This window comes from Panthera pardus, unplaced genomic scaffold (genome assembly GCF_024362965.1).
Source record: "Panthera pardus isolate Hobbes unplaced genomic scaffold, ASM2436296v1 HiC_scaffold_10, whole genome shotgun sequence".
Lineage (NCBI taxonomy): Eukaryota > Metazoa > Chordata > Mammalia > Carnivora > Felidae > Panthera > Panthera pardus.
The window spans coordinates 62,381,656-62,396,806 of NW_026526655.1; the positions used below are offsets into that span (position 1 = coordinate 62,381,656).

General features: G+C 40.8%; 1 protein-coding gene across 1 annotated transcript in view; it reads right to left on the reverse strand.

The window, feature by feature from the left end:
* Positions 1–305: 305 nt before the first annotated feature.
* The window catches only part of LOC128778557 (myosin-IIIb-like), a 121,538-nt gene continuing 106,692 nt past the window's right edge, over positions 306–15,151 (reverse strand). Inside the window, exon 9 of the mRNA XM_053907793.1 lies at positions 306–455. Coding sequence (XP_053763768.1) covers positions 306–455 — 150 coding nt within the window. The remainder of the gene's footprint in view (positions 456–15,151) is intronic.

Genomic DNA, 15,151 nt, shown 5'->3' on the forward strand with positions numbered 1-15,151 from the left:
ATTTAACCCAAAATTGTATTTTTAGTCCTCTTGTGCAAAGCACAATAAATGAGTTATCTCAGAAAAATAAGAGTACTGAAAATCTGCAATGGTTACAATATAGTCCTATTATTCTTTGGGATATGCTTTAACGAACAGTCGTCTCTTTTTTCCCCCACTCCCCCTTTTGTTCCCCCCCAAAAGAAATACATTTTACAATTAGGCTTTCTTAGGTTTGGCCAGAAATTGTTTACAAACTACTTATTATCCCTCTTAACCAGACTCTTTCACAAAGAACTAATAAGCCAAGAGCGCCATCTTGTGTCCTACCTTGGAATCTTAAAAAGCGTTTTCACAGGATGCATGTCAAAGAGGGGAGGGTCTCCATCCCCCAGTTCAATAGCTGTGATCCCCAAGGACCAGACGTCACAGCGAGCGTCATAGGAAGAGTCATACTGCTGCTCACAAGCAATGACCTATCAGACAAAAACAAGACACATCAATCCCACTGCCACCTCAGATGTCCTAAAAGACCCTCAGCCAATCTTAGCCCCCTTCTTAGTTCCCTTATTTACACTGATATTGAATTCCAGAGATAATAAGGTATGTGTTACCTAGACTTTATTTGTGTGTGATTAATTTATCATCTGGTATGTTCATTAGCCTTTAAAAATGTGTCATTTCAGTACAATAAACATACACTGAATCCTCTAGGTACAAGTGCAAGGGAAGAACAGTGCAAGGGAAGACACAAGAGTGGACACCTCACTGAGCCCACTCTGACATCCCTTAAGGCTTTGTCTGCATCCCTCACCTCACTGCCAGCTGCTGAATTCAACAATGAGGAACAGTTGTTCGAGAAAATGCTTGTTACCGGCACAAAATCCCCAGGAGTGTAGCCAATTGAGCAGAAAGATGTTGGAAGACTGGAAGACTGATGTGGTTAACCTAAAATAGGAACCACTCCTTCCCATCCCTTTTTTCCAGGAACATCTGCCCCCACCTCAAACCCCAACAACTGGTTTGTATTTCAGCAGCAGGTGCTGTGTCAGTGACTGGCCTGACTGGATACAAGAGCAACAGAACCAGAAAATGCCCCTGGGTTTGTCACCGGTTTGGAGACCATGGAACCCTGTGAGGAAATCTCTATCTTTGAGTCAAACATGAAAAGCCCCTCTACTCAGACTCAGAGGCTATCACAATGGGGTTGGAAGAAGGTTGGGGTAGGCGAGAGAGTGAAAGAACCAGATGTCCCTACTATTTGACCCAGAGAATGGAAGAACCAAGCATCCCTATTTGACCTGAAATCTGCCTTCTTAACCAAGGATGATCTTTGGCTATGGACAGGTGGGAAACTTTGAGAGTCTGATGATGTACAGGTCCAAACAGCCTATGAGGTAGACAAGTGACATCACTGGAGAGCAGTGAGGGGCCAGAGCGACAGGCCTGCCTGCCCCGTTAGGCCCCAGAAAGTATTTGGCTTTAACTCTGAGTGAGATGGGCCAACTGGTTGTGAAGAGCAGAGGGGTGAGATTTGGCTTACATGTTAGCAGGGTCACTCTGGTTGCTGTGCTGACGATATACGTTGAAATGGGACATGAGTGGAAGGAGCAGAACCAGTTTTAAATGCTACTACAAGAATCCAAACTACAGATATTGACACAGTGAGAAATAATCACACTGATTATATAATTTTGAAAGCAGAGCCAACCAGATTGGCTGACTGGGGCTTATAAGAAAGAGGAATTAAGGACAAGTCCAGAGCTTTTGATATATGAGCAATTCCAGAATGGAACTGATATTTAATGAGACGGGGAAAACAGGAAGAGAAGCAGGTTTGAGCTGAAAGCAGGAGTTCCATTTAGGACATGTTAAGTCTGAGATCCCTGTGAGAATCCAGATGGAGAAGTTCATTTTAGCCAGGTAGGTCTTGTACCTGACTAATGACCTGGAGAATAAACGTGTGTTGTTTTAAGCCTCACACGTGCAATATTACTATGGCAATGACAGAAAATTAACACACTGCTCAGACCCACTTAATTGGACTTACAAGGCCAAACGTGCCTATTGTCTTGCCTGAGACCTGATGCTTTTGCTCCTATAATTGCCCTCTACCCTCTCTTCTGGTTTCTGAACTGAAGAACGTTTTTCCATGTACCTGCAGCCCTGGCCTGATCCCAGCCCCATCTGATAGACTACCTGCCACAGAATATCCTGCCATACTTTTTACACATTATTTTCAAATGTGCATTCAAACTAAAGTTAAAATAATTCCAACTTCAGGACCAGAAGCCATTTCATTGCCCCACAAGACCTCACTTTCAACACCCCAATCAGGTGAGAAGTATCACTATTTTTAAAGATCTCCAGAGAAGGCTATTCAAACACCTTTCCTTTCAGAAATGACATCTCTAAACATGTGGGACAAACATAATTTTAAACCTATCAATCAGAGCAAATAGCTCACCATTCTTACATGTTCGTGTGAAGGAAAGAAAAATAAGACTCTGTCCTTCCCCAACAAAAGTTACAGTCAATTAAGATTTAAAGTGAACCTATAATAATCAAATGACAAACCATGGCAACTCTAAATGGCCTAAGACAATGTGTACTAGTATGTCCAGTGAAGGATATGGGCTCCAAATGCTTGGGATATTAGAGGGAGATCATGCCAGGGGAAGCAAGACAGCAAAAAGTGTCTAGTGCCCAAACTCCACATCTTCAAATATGTTGGAGCTTGAGCACAGCTTCAAATGAAGTTGGAGGAAATTCAAATCAACTTCTAGCCATCTTGGATGAGACACAAAAGGTAGTTCCAAGAACCCATCCAAATGTGGGAATGGAGACATCCTAACGTTTCTCAAATGCAGTCGTAAAATATTCAAAACATTCATCTGGTTTCAATTTCTCTTTGCAGACAGACATTATCTTCAGTTCCATCTGATTGAAAAGTATCTTTTGGCCAAATCCTCTTCCCAAAACTCAGTAAGTAATGTGACAAATTCTTTAAGCTCAGCCTTCCAAAGAAGTTTACAGAAAATTTTGCTACTAAAATAATTCACAAATAATTACAGAGTGCCCACGAGCCAGTCATGGTACTAGGCCCCAGGGAGAGAAAGCTAAATTCACACTGAATTGAATCCTCATCATCATTCTGTGAGGTAGGTGCTATCATCACCTAGCACAGGTGTAGAAACTGAGGCACAGCATAGTTAAATAGCTTATCCATGGCCCACAGTGAGTCATTGTCAGGGCCAGAATTTGAACATAGAGAAGAGACCAGCAAACAAATCATTATAATATGATAAATGTGCTACATAATAAAGTTTATGTTCAAAGAATGGTTGAATTATCAGCTTCTGTACTCATATTGTGAATAAATTAACCAGGTTTCTTGAGACTTTTGTCACCTCAACTCCATCTTCTCAGAAGGAATCTCTTTTTCAGGACCAGTCCTTCAGAGGAGTGAAAGACCCTTATATGGGCCACATGTGTGATGGGATTTACAGATGCACTCTAAGAGGATGCATCTCAACTAAGGTCAACACATCCTGGATCTGGATTCCTTATCTATCCAACACCAAAATCTACAACTATTTCTTAAGGAGAAGTAATCTCATTCTCCTTAGCATAGCATTCTCCTTGTTTCTAGGTAAAATAAAGCTGAATTAAGAATGCTTAGATGTTAAATAAATAAAAAACGTTGAAAAAAAATTAAAAAAAAAAAAAAAAGAAAAGAAAAGCGTCCGACTTCAGCCAGGTCACGATCTCGCAGTCTGTGAGTTCGAGCCCCGCGTCAGGCTCTGGGCTGATGGTTCAGAGCCTGGAGCCTGTTTCCGATTCTGTGTCTCCCTCTCTCTCTGCCCCTCCCCCGTTCATGCTCTGTCTCTCTCTGTCCCAAAAATAAATAAATAAAAAACGTTGAAAAAAAAAAAATTTAAAAGAATGCTTAGATGTCCCATTGGTCTTTGGTTTCCTTGCCAGGAGGAGGAGGCAACCTTTCAAAGAGCACTCTGAATCAGATGTTCCAGCCTCCACCAAGGACAGTGGCAATGGCAAATAAGTATATGGTGGTCAGACCAAGTTTCCCAGGTTCTGTAAGTCATATTAAAGGGACGGAGAGAGACAGGGTGAGATGGCATTGACTCAGGCCAGGACCCCAAACACCTCATTCTTTCATACCTCTCCAACTCACCTCAGCCAGCCCAAGGAGGAGACCCACCAAGGCAAGTGTATATGCTCCTTTACCTGGAGCCTTTGCTTCAATCATAGCAGTATTAGTGATGTTGATAGGGAATAGGGAAGAGGGAAGATAGAATAATCGTTAAGAGAGAGCTCGGGGAAAGACCTTAAGGACTTAATATGCACAGAGATTTAATATGGGTGGTTAGGAAAAGGGACACACCCAGGAAGACTGACACTTTGATCCTGGGTGATCAGGAGAATGATGGTGCCATCAGGGATGTCAAGAAGAGAAGTCAGTTTGGCAGGCAGTATAACAAGTTCAAACTGGGTCTGAGTTCTACTCCTCACCAGATGCAGAAAAATATCTTGTGCTCTTTGGAACTCACTTTCTTTTCACATGTAAATGCAATAAGAAAACAAAATTCTATTAAGATCAGAAGCACAATATACTAAAGGGTAACAATAAAATACAAGTTTTCAGTGACTACCTGAAGTTGTATAATGCAGTAAATACATCTTACATTTCAGAACTGAATAGATTTTAATCTCTCTATTGTTAGTTGCCAACAAACTAGTCACAATTTGTGGTTTTAATATACAGTTCTAAGTACCAGAAGCAGATACCAGGTTGTTTATCATGAACAAATATGTGTATTTATCTTAATCCAGTGTTGTGAATAGAAAACCTGCTAATAAATGTCAATTTTACAAAGTATAGATTCTCCAAAGTTGATTTTAAAGTCCCACAGCATGTTGGAGGTTGATATGAAGAGAATATGTCTTCTGGAATGTTCCATGAGACATATGTATGGACTGTTACAAAATGTTTAGTGTACCCAGTAAAGGCTAAGAACATAGCATTAAATGAATCAAAATGGAGACAGAGTCCTAGCACAGTAATTGCTAGTGGCATAATCACTCCAAGATTAAAATATTATCTCTCTGAGTCTCAATGAGTTTCAGTGGCATATAAATCCCTACATACTTCTGCATAGCCACTTTTAACAATCTTCAATTCTCTGACATATCAGTGAGTGTTTATACTGTTTCTGATTTTAATGAATAGTTTTATCCACTTGGTGTTAATCTACCATTAACCGCATCATTTTTTTCTGTTTTAAAGGGGCCAGAGAATTGATGATCTCATCAAAGCGACCCTTGAAGTAAACAGAAGTAACCCAGGGTGAGGATTATAATCCTTATCTTTCTTCCCTCCCTGTCCACATCAATTTGTGGCACTCTTCAGAGAAGCTATGCTGAAAATCTTCAGATTGGAATTAGAAAATCTCAACTCTTGGAGCACCTGGATGGCTCATTCGGTTAAGTATCCTACTCTGGCTCAGGTCATGATCTTGTGGTCCTTGAGTTCGAGCCCCACGTCAGGCTCTGTGATGACAGCTCAGAGCCTGGAACCTGCTTTGGATTCTGTCTCCCTCTCTCTCTGCCCGTTCCCCACTAGCATGCACACGCACACACGCTCTCTCTCTCTCTCTCTCTCTCTCTCTCTCAAAAATAAACATTAAAAAATTAAAAAATTTTAAAAATAAAATAAAAGTCTGAATTCCATTATTTACTTCATTACTCCATTATTATAAATACAGCTGAGTGCCTTTGAGCAAGTCCCTTGAAAACTCTGAGCTGAGTGTCCTTAGTTATAGGGCTCTCACTTTCTACAAAGTGGCAAGGTGTTAATGAATGATCTCTGCTATCCCTCCTGCTCTCATACTCTATGGCTTTACAATTTCCAAGTAAGTGATTCTGGGACTGTTTTCAAACAAACAGGCTAACCTCTCCATGCAAATTAGCTAGAGTGAACAGATTATTCTGGGGTGTGAACCAGAAGGCTGGAATTTTTTTGTCAGGAGATTTTATTGCCAATATTTTGTAAAAGGTCTTAAGGTCTACGAAAAGATGCTGGTTGCTGTGATAATGCCTATGTTAGGGAAGATGAGCTTCAGTGACAGAGCAATTGTTTGGATGCTGGTTAATGGAGCATGTCCAGTTTCCTACCTTGAAATGCAAACTTACAGCTCTTCTGGTACACTTAGACCACACTGCTGCTTATTTTAGGAAGAGGAAAAGCACTAATGTTTGGATTACTAACAATATCTATGCATTAGAAGCCACAGTGCCCAGTGGCCATAGCTACTTTAGCCAGAGGTGGGCTTGAGTCTCCCAAATGTGGGTCATTACCACCTTGGCTGCTAAAAACTTTTCTTTCTGGAAGGGCACAAGAACTAGAAATAAGTTTTCACTAAGAGTTTAGTTCCACTGGTCTTTGGAGCAAAGGCTGCAAGTCAACCCTCTTTGTTAGGGCAGTATTCTTTAGCCTTCTTCAGGCTAACGAGTTCCAAAGTTCCAAACTCTCTAAATCTGCCTGTCACTCCTCCCACCCCACAGAGGGAGCACCTCCTCCACTCTCCTGAAGGAGTTTATGGGGTAAAACTGTACCCACCACTTGATAACACAACTGCTTTGACAAATATCATCTCCTTGTCCACCCTTAGGCATAGAGTTGGTTGATTTCCATTGAGGATGGCTGACCCTTTCTTCAGTTACCAGGGGAATGACAGAAAAAACAACTGTCAGTAGCACCTGGATTGTGGGAAAGGTTTGTACTCCTGCTTGGTCAAAGAAAATCCCAGAGCCAGGCATCTTCATTGTGGTTCGCCATCCCCTCACTAGGTTACTTTAGCAAATTACCTAATCTCCCTGCACCTCTTCTTCCCATACAAACCAAGCAATCCCTTTCTCTGGGCCTTGTCTGAAGTACTGCTTATGAAAATGCTGGTTACCCACCGTTTTCTATGGCATCATAATGTTAGTTGTAGATATCACGGGGTCAATGATGCATGCATAACATCTATTTTATTTACTTCTTTAAAACTTTTTTGCAGTCTCTAAAATGCCTAGAGGGAGCATGAATTATTTCTATAACAAAAAAGAGCAAATATTGTCTGGTTTTTTTTTGTCTTGAAAATGTGAATAAGTACTGCAAAGTTTGCTTCAATTTTCAAGGGAGCCTTTCTTTCAGAGTATTTGCTGGCTATTGAGATTCTTCATCAACAAGTTGGCACGTTAAAGGAGTGTCTTGGTCAGAACACTAGGTTCCTGTGAGACTAATACAAGAAGAGTTAAATTCCTTTCCCAACAATATCCCTTTCTATTGTAACCATGAGGCTGGGGGTACTACTCTCACTTTCTCAGGCCATCACAATCCCATGAAATGCCCCATGATTAGAGTTTCATTTCAGCCTAGGCCAAAACTAGGACTTGCTGATAAAGCTTTGAAGATAGGAGTGAGATCCACTTTCTATCTCCTACAAAAAGACTTGGGCTTTAGAACCTGAGGGAACAGTCTCTCCTCATCTCAAGGTATTCATTATCTGAAAAGAACACCTGTATTAGATTAGATGTAAAGGGGATAAAAGACAGTAACACATGAGCTCCTGCATTCAGAAAACCTAGATTTTTCCAACAAGATATTTAACTTATACCATGTATCAAATTATATATCAAAGAGCTGCTGGGCTGAAATCTCTTTCAATAATGTGATTTTAACCAATACTCTTAAGTAAAAATATTATAGAAGCACCATCTAACATAAGGAAAAAATATTTTACACTCTTATAAAAAATAACTTACCAAACTTAAAAAAATAGATCCTATTCAGACGATCTCATTTTCCCACTAATATTTTAAAATGTCACCAAAAATGCAGTTAGGTTCACCTTATTTGTTCTAATTTCTCATCTTACTAGAACTGATTGTGTGATCTACAAATATAACCAAAGCTCTATATTAAAATTTCACTCAAGTACACAGGCAAAATGTTGTTATTTCAAGAGCTAAATTCAGCTTTGAAATCGGCAAGGCAAACAGACCTAAAGCTATTAATCCTTGGCTGACCTTGAGCCCAGAAATGCAGTCAACACACTGGCAAATAAGATGGGCTGAGAGGGAGGAAGGCAAATAGGTTTCCTAATTTTGCTTATGTAATTTATGCAGCATAATTGATACTTGTTGATCTTAAAGATTTCTAAAATAGAACTTATCTGGAATTAGAAATTTCAGTTATAAATATTCCAGTGGCAAATATCATTCATCAGCTTTACATATAAAAATCTTGAAGTGTTACAAGCTGAGATACTAAATAAACAAATGAAGTCTCTTCCCTTGGATGAAATATAACTTCAATGGAGGATATATTTGAGATTTGCTTAAATTTTTTTTCCAAAAAGGAGGTGGACTAGAAGAATTGAAATTGATGAGGTTGCTGCTTTTTTTTTTTTTTTTTTGGTTCTTTTATAAAACTCAAAGCTAGCATTAAATCTATATTTTGTACACTGAGAAATTGCCAAAAATAAGTTAAATTATACTGTCCTTACAAAATTCAGGAAGGTCTTTAATTAAAATATGATGTTCTACAAGACTTTGCTCAGGATTATTAAATTCAGCTTATACCTTTAGAGAAATAAAACAAGGTTCAAATTAATGCCTGTACAACACTAACTTCCCACCATCGTAGTAGAGGATAGAGGGGGACTGGTTCTGGGTTTTATGCCAGCACACAACAATTTTTGCATTTAAATTGCCCAAAACCAAGGGGTGCCTGGGTGGCTCAGTCGGTTAAGCATCTGACTTCGGCTCAGGTCATGATCTCACGTTTCGTGAGTTCGAGTCCCGCATCGCGCTCTGTGCTGACAGCTCGGAGCCTGGAACCTGCTTCAGATTCTGTGTCTCCCTCTCTCTCTGCCCCTCCCCCACTCACGCTCTGTCTCTGTCTCTCAAAAATAAATAAATGTTAAAAAAAAGAAATTTAATTCCCCAAAACCCCAGAAATGTGTCACTTATTCCTAATTATGTGATAAGCCCCATATTCAAACTCAGGACTGGTGTTCACAGAACTCCTTTATGAAAGATAAATCAGTGTGCCCCAATTTCTGTATGTGTCTTCAGTACTCAAAAGGTTCTGAATCCATGTGAGGACACAGCAAGAAGATGGCATCTATAAACCAGGAGGCTAGCAGGCCCTACCAGATACTGAATATGTTGACATGCTGATCTTGGACTTCCAGCCTCTAGAACTGTGAGAAATAAATGTCTGTTGTTTATTTAAAAAAAGAAAAAATGCTCTAAAGGAGCACATTTGCTTGGAAACCCAGGATAACCCCACTGCCCTCCTTTGTTCCAGCAGCTTCCCCTGCTGGATGGATGGGTGCTTAGAAGGGATCTTAGGATTCATTCAGCCGCCTTGGAAACTGAGGTCCCAGAGTAGGGAGACCTACTGTTACACAGCTGGTTTGTGGCCACACCAGGAGCAAGCTCCATGGTTCCCCCACTAACTTCCCGACTGAGGCATCTCCTGAGAATTCTTACTAAACAGAGAACACTGGGTCATTGCCAAAGCCATTTCAGATAGCCATAGCCACAGTAACTTCCATACTGTGAACGTGTAAGCACACCTCCCACTCACACAGGTAGGTTTACTGCCACCTCTTGCTTCCTTGCTGCCCCTTTCCTTTGCCAGCTAGTGCTCCATTTCTGCCACAGTACAGTTAAGGAAATAAAGAGCAGCAGTTCTACAATTCAGTTCATTGTACTGCTTGTTAGGTCAGTGAGGAAACAGATTGAGAAAGGTGAAGAAACTTGCCCAAAGTCACACAGCTAGTAAGTAATAGAACTGAAGCATGAGCCCACAAATTTTATTTGATTTGAAGCAAATCGAACAGAATATCTGAATGCTCTAACATTCATAAAGGCATATCTCTTTATTTGCAAGTAGTCTCTGGATTTTGTTATCTCACAGGCTGATATCACCATGCAAACCAGGATGCCCTTGGGAATGTCAAACATTCCTACCACAGAGTGATTTCCTTTAACTTTCTAAAACTATAGACACGGTGGAAAAAACCTGGGACATAACAGAGCACCACAAATACTAGTCTTCCCACCCTCCACCTGATCCTGCCTCGCCCTACCCCAAGGCTCCTCTAGGATCCCAATCCTAATGCTGAATGGGACCAGCCTGCCTTTGCTTCCTTCTGACAGCTCAGTGACCATCAGGCAAAAGACAAAATGCAGAGTTTGGCCTAGGCATGAATTCCCCTTCATGGGGCTGAGCCCCTGGGCCCTGGGCAGGGCAGTGGAGGCATTGATAGGAGGGTAGCCACCAGGTAATTTGGGACTCGGAGCTCAGGAAGAGCTGAGGCCGGCTGTGACATTCCTTCAGCAAACACTTCTGCCCCCATATGAGAACAGTTTGAGCCTTCTCACCTCCCCAGAAAGGGGTAGGACAGCCTGCAGAGCTCCAAAAGTTCACAGAGGCCAATGTTTTGATGTTTCTTGCTCAGTACTGAGCAGGGGAAGGTGGGGTGGAGGGGATATGAGGCCTCTGCTCTGGGCCTCACATGCTTCTGCACATCTGGAAGCTGAAGCTCTCAGAAGGAGTCCTATATTTAGACCCTCCAGGAGGAAGGAGATGATATGTCACCACCACCTCCAGGACCAGCCCCCCACCTCTGCACTGACATATGACACATGACTCAACTTCCCCACAGAGCTCCAGCTGAGAGGGTATCTATTGGTGGAACTGAGGTTAAGGCCAGGGCCGCACTCAGTCATTTCACCCTTGCCCTGGGCCCTTCACTCCCCAGAGCCCCAAGTATCTAGGCTGTGCTTCAGGGTTCTTTAAGGCAGAACCACTGTGGGAATACAGGCAGGGTCAGCCCAGAACAAGAAGGAAGGGAATCCCTCTGTTTCTTAGAAGCTGACATGGGAGTCTGAAGGGAATCAGGGAAGACAAGGCTACAGAATCTCTGGAATGAATGTTTTGGGGGAAGACACACAGGTCTACTGGCCAGTGATCTGGGTTCTAAACACCTCAGTTGAAACTCCTGACCAACCAAGGCCTGCATTTCTTACAGTGATGTGACTGGCACATGGGATCCCAATAATCCCCAGCCATTTAAAACTGAGTCCAGTAAAAACGGCCTTTTTTCATCACTTCACCCTTACTGAGAGAGATCATATCTTCATTATCAGAGGAACACCAGAGCCATGGAACATGTGAGCTAGAAGACACCTTTCCCTCTGTAAAATGTAAATGTTCTCTGAAAAACAGAAGAGACCTGGAAGCAGAAACTACCCAAGACAATCCTTTCTTCTTACAGATGAGATCAAGTTTAGGGAGGAGTGGTGTTCAGGCAGTATGTGCCATCATTTTTTAAAGCACTTAACATGCCAGGAACTGCACAAAACATGTTCAGTACATCATTTAATTTTGTCCTTTGAAACTGTTTTCTTTTCCCTTTCTCATTTTACCTTTTTTAACTTCCCATCTTACTAATCATAAATAGTAACTTGCTGGAGGTAAGTAGGTATCTATCATTTGCTCCCAGGTCTATGTGACTCCAAAATTTGTGCTCTTAACTTTTTTACCCAAACTGAAGCCATATTAAAATAACTGAACCACAGTTTTTTAAAATGAGTGGCAGACATAAACGTAAAATCCAAATATTCTAAATTCTGTTCTGAAGAACTTTGTCATTTTTTTCCCCAGATCCTTCCCTAGGGCATTAAGCATATTGGCTTCTAGTGTCATGTTGAAATATTACATTTTTCTCAACATATTAGAAAGGATAATTATAATTCTTATATAAATAATTTAAAATTGAAAAGATTTATATCTTATCTGGTATGCTGGTGGTCACAATTAAACAGTTTGCTCTAGTATAGTGGTTAAGAGGAATAATTCTGGAGCTAAATAGCTGGGTTCAGGTCCTGGTGGCATCACATAATACCCTGCTCAAGAACAAGAATAGTACTTTCTGTAACTCATTTATTTCATCTAAAACATTGCATGGTAATAGCACGTACTTTATGGAGTTGTTGTGAGGATTATAAATGAACTAATTCATATAAAGCACTTAGTAACAAAAGATATCTACACTCTTATGTTTATTGCAGCATTATTTACAACAGCCAAGATATGAAGCAACCTAAAAGTCTATCTATAGATGAATGGATAAAGAAGATGTGGTATTTACAGACAATGGAGTATTACATGGCCATAGAAAAGAATGAGCTCTTGCCATTTGTGACAACATGAACGGACCCAGAGGGTATTATGCTAAATGAAATAAGTCAGACAAATAAAGGCAAATACCATATGATTTCAGTTACAGGTGGAATCTAAAATACAAAAGAACAAGGGCGCCTGGGTGGCTCAGTTGGTTTAGCACAGCACAGAGCCTGCTTGGGATTCTCTCCCTCCCTCCGTCTGCCCTTCACCTACTGTCTCTCAAAATAAATAAACTTAAAAAAAAATACAAAAGAACAAAGCATACACAAAGCCATAAATACAAACAACAAACTGGTGGTTGCCAGAGAGGAGAGGGATAGGGCAATGAGCAAAATGGGTGAAGGGGAATGGGAGGTACAGGTTCCAGCTATAGAATGAATAAGTCATTGGAATGAAAGGTATAGCATAGAGAATATAGTCAATGGTATTTTAATAGCATTGTATGGTGACAGATGGTAGCATAGTGACTGTGGTGAGCATAGCATAACATATAGAGTTGTTGAATCACTATATTGTACTCCTAAAATTAATATAACATTGTGTGTCAACTATACGTCAAAAAAAATAAAATAAAATAAATCATTTCCTTAAAAAAATAAAAAATAATGCACTTAGTACCTGGTGACTAGTAAGCACTCAATAAATGCTAACACTTATCTGGGGACCAAACCCATTAGCTAGAGCTTAGGGAACAAAAAAATGATAATAACGACAATAATAACATTTTAGTTCTATAGTGTTTTATGGCTTTCTGAGCCCTTCGACACAAAATATCTCATTTGTCATCTCTCGTCTTGGCATGCCAAAGGAAATAGCATTATCGTATCATTTAGCTAGGAAAGGCATAATTAATGAAGGCAAGAGTGGTTGCAAAAAGCCTGTGATATTTCTGCATTGGTGTAAGCTTGTCGTTATGGCAACCGTCCCCTGCCAACGACCCTTTTCCAAGCAGAGAAAAAGACCCAGTTTTGGAGCCGTCACAGCACATCTGTTTCTCTGCTCAGCTGATTAGCTCTTGTTTGCAACAATGAGCAGATGGAAGTAAAAACAAAAAAAAAAAAAATTTTTTTCTAAAAAAGAAGCAAATGTTTCCTTTATCCACAAGTCTGCTTTCTGATACAGAAACAGACCTTTAGCGGTTTTAGTAAGATGCCAAGTAAACTGAATCCTTAATATATGGGTTGCTTCTCTCACTGGTAGGACTACAAAGTGTAGTCAACTACAAATTACAGGTGATAGGTCCTTCACGTATGTCTTTTAAAATGATGTGTCTCACACTCCAGTTTCAGAGTATTCTTCCGCTCTATCTCTGCAGGTCTTTGTTGTTTGAGCTGTCTCAGCACACATTTTCCACACTGAACACTCTGTGTGAATGCATTAAAGTGAAATAGTACAAGGCTGGTGGGCTAGGAAACCTGAATTCTAGAACCAAGACTGAACTATCTGAACTATCACAGAGAATAGCCTCTCCCTGCCTTAGTTTCCTCATCTGTCAAATGGGACTTGCCTGCCCATGCTCTCAGAAAAGCCAAACCATTCCTCTACTTACTAGGTATGTGAATTTGGGCCTGACATCTCCTATACACTTCTTTGAGCCTCACTTTCCTCAGTGGTAAAATGGAGAAAATAATGTCTAATATAGAATCAAATAAAATAATGTGTTAAATATCCCTATCCTAGTTCCTGATACATTGATGGGTCCTCAGCAAGTGAACGTTTCCTTCCCACCATACGCATGTTTAGCAGGTACAATATTCAAACTGTCTGACATTCAGCTGGAGCTCTTCCTTGAGGTCCCCTGCTTGCCAGACATTACCTGCAGGTGTTAGACCATTAGGAGATCTGAGCTCCCAGGGAAAGAGACAGGCACCTCTGGTGGCCGAGGAGCACTCAAGGGGCCCTGGATGCCAACCACTTACCATCCAGAATGGAAGTCTTTCAAAAATTTCCTAATCAGCACGCCACACCTATGCATACCAGTTACTATAAGGCATAATTTTAACACAGTCCACAAATGTCCCCCATAAAAACAATAATGACAACTTTGGTCCTTTTTCTTTAGTTTCAGTCATTTACAACATTCAGTTTAATTCTTTGCTATGTGTGATGGTGGGAAAGGAAGACGGAGGATCAGTTCCCCCAACCACCCCCCTCCACCATCATCATAAATAAACATAAAGTAGGCTTGTGTCCCTTTTTGCTATAGCCCAGGATATTACCAGGCAAGTATATGATGCAAACACTAGCTGAGCAATACCAATCCTGACAATGGGCATGGGTTCCAGTTCAGTGAGTCAAACATACAGATAGATTCTGGTCACTGTTACTCACCTACCTACTCAGTGTCCCTGGGAACACAGCCTGGCAGAGGCTTGGATTCTTACATATAAAGGCAATATAATCATGCCTAACTGGCATCCTCACAGGTAGGTGTGAGCACTAAAAAAATATATTTGTAGGGGCACCTGGGTGGCCCAGTCAGTTAGACGTCCGACTTCAGCTCTGGTCATGATCTCAAAGTTCACAAGTTCGAGCTGTGCGTCAGGCTCTGTGCTGACAGCTCAGAGCCTGGAGCCTGCTTCGAATTCTGTGTCTCCCTCTCTCTCTGCCCTCCCCCACTCACACTCTGTCTCTCTCTCTCAAAAATAAATAAACATTAAAAAAAATATATCTGTGAAAGTTCTATGCAAATGTGCAACACTATTATGCATATTATTTATTATAAGAAATTGGCTGTCAGGAGACAGTAGAGGAGAAAAGAGACAATAAACATAGCTAATGGGAAGACTGCATTAAAAAAATATACATGTCTAAGATATAGGCTAAAGTAAGAATCAGGGAGACCAGAGGCTCAACGTATACAGAGGGTTGAGGGAGGTCACCAGAGCCAAACATCTCAGGAGA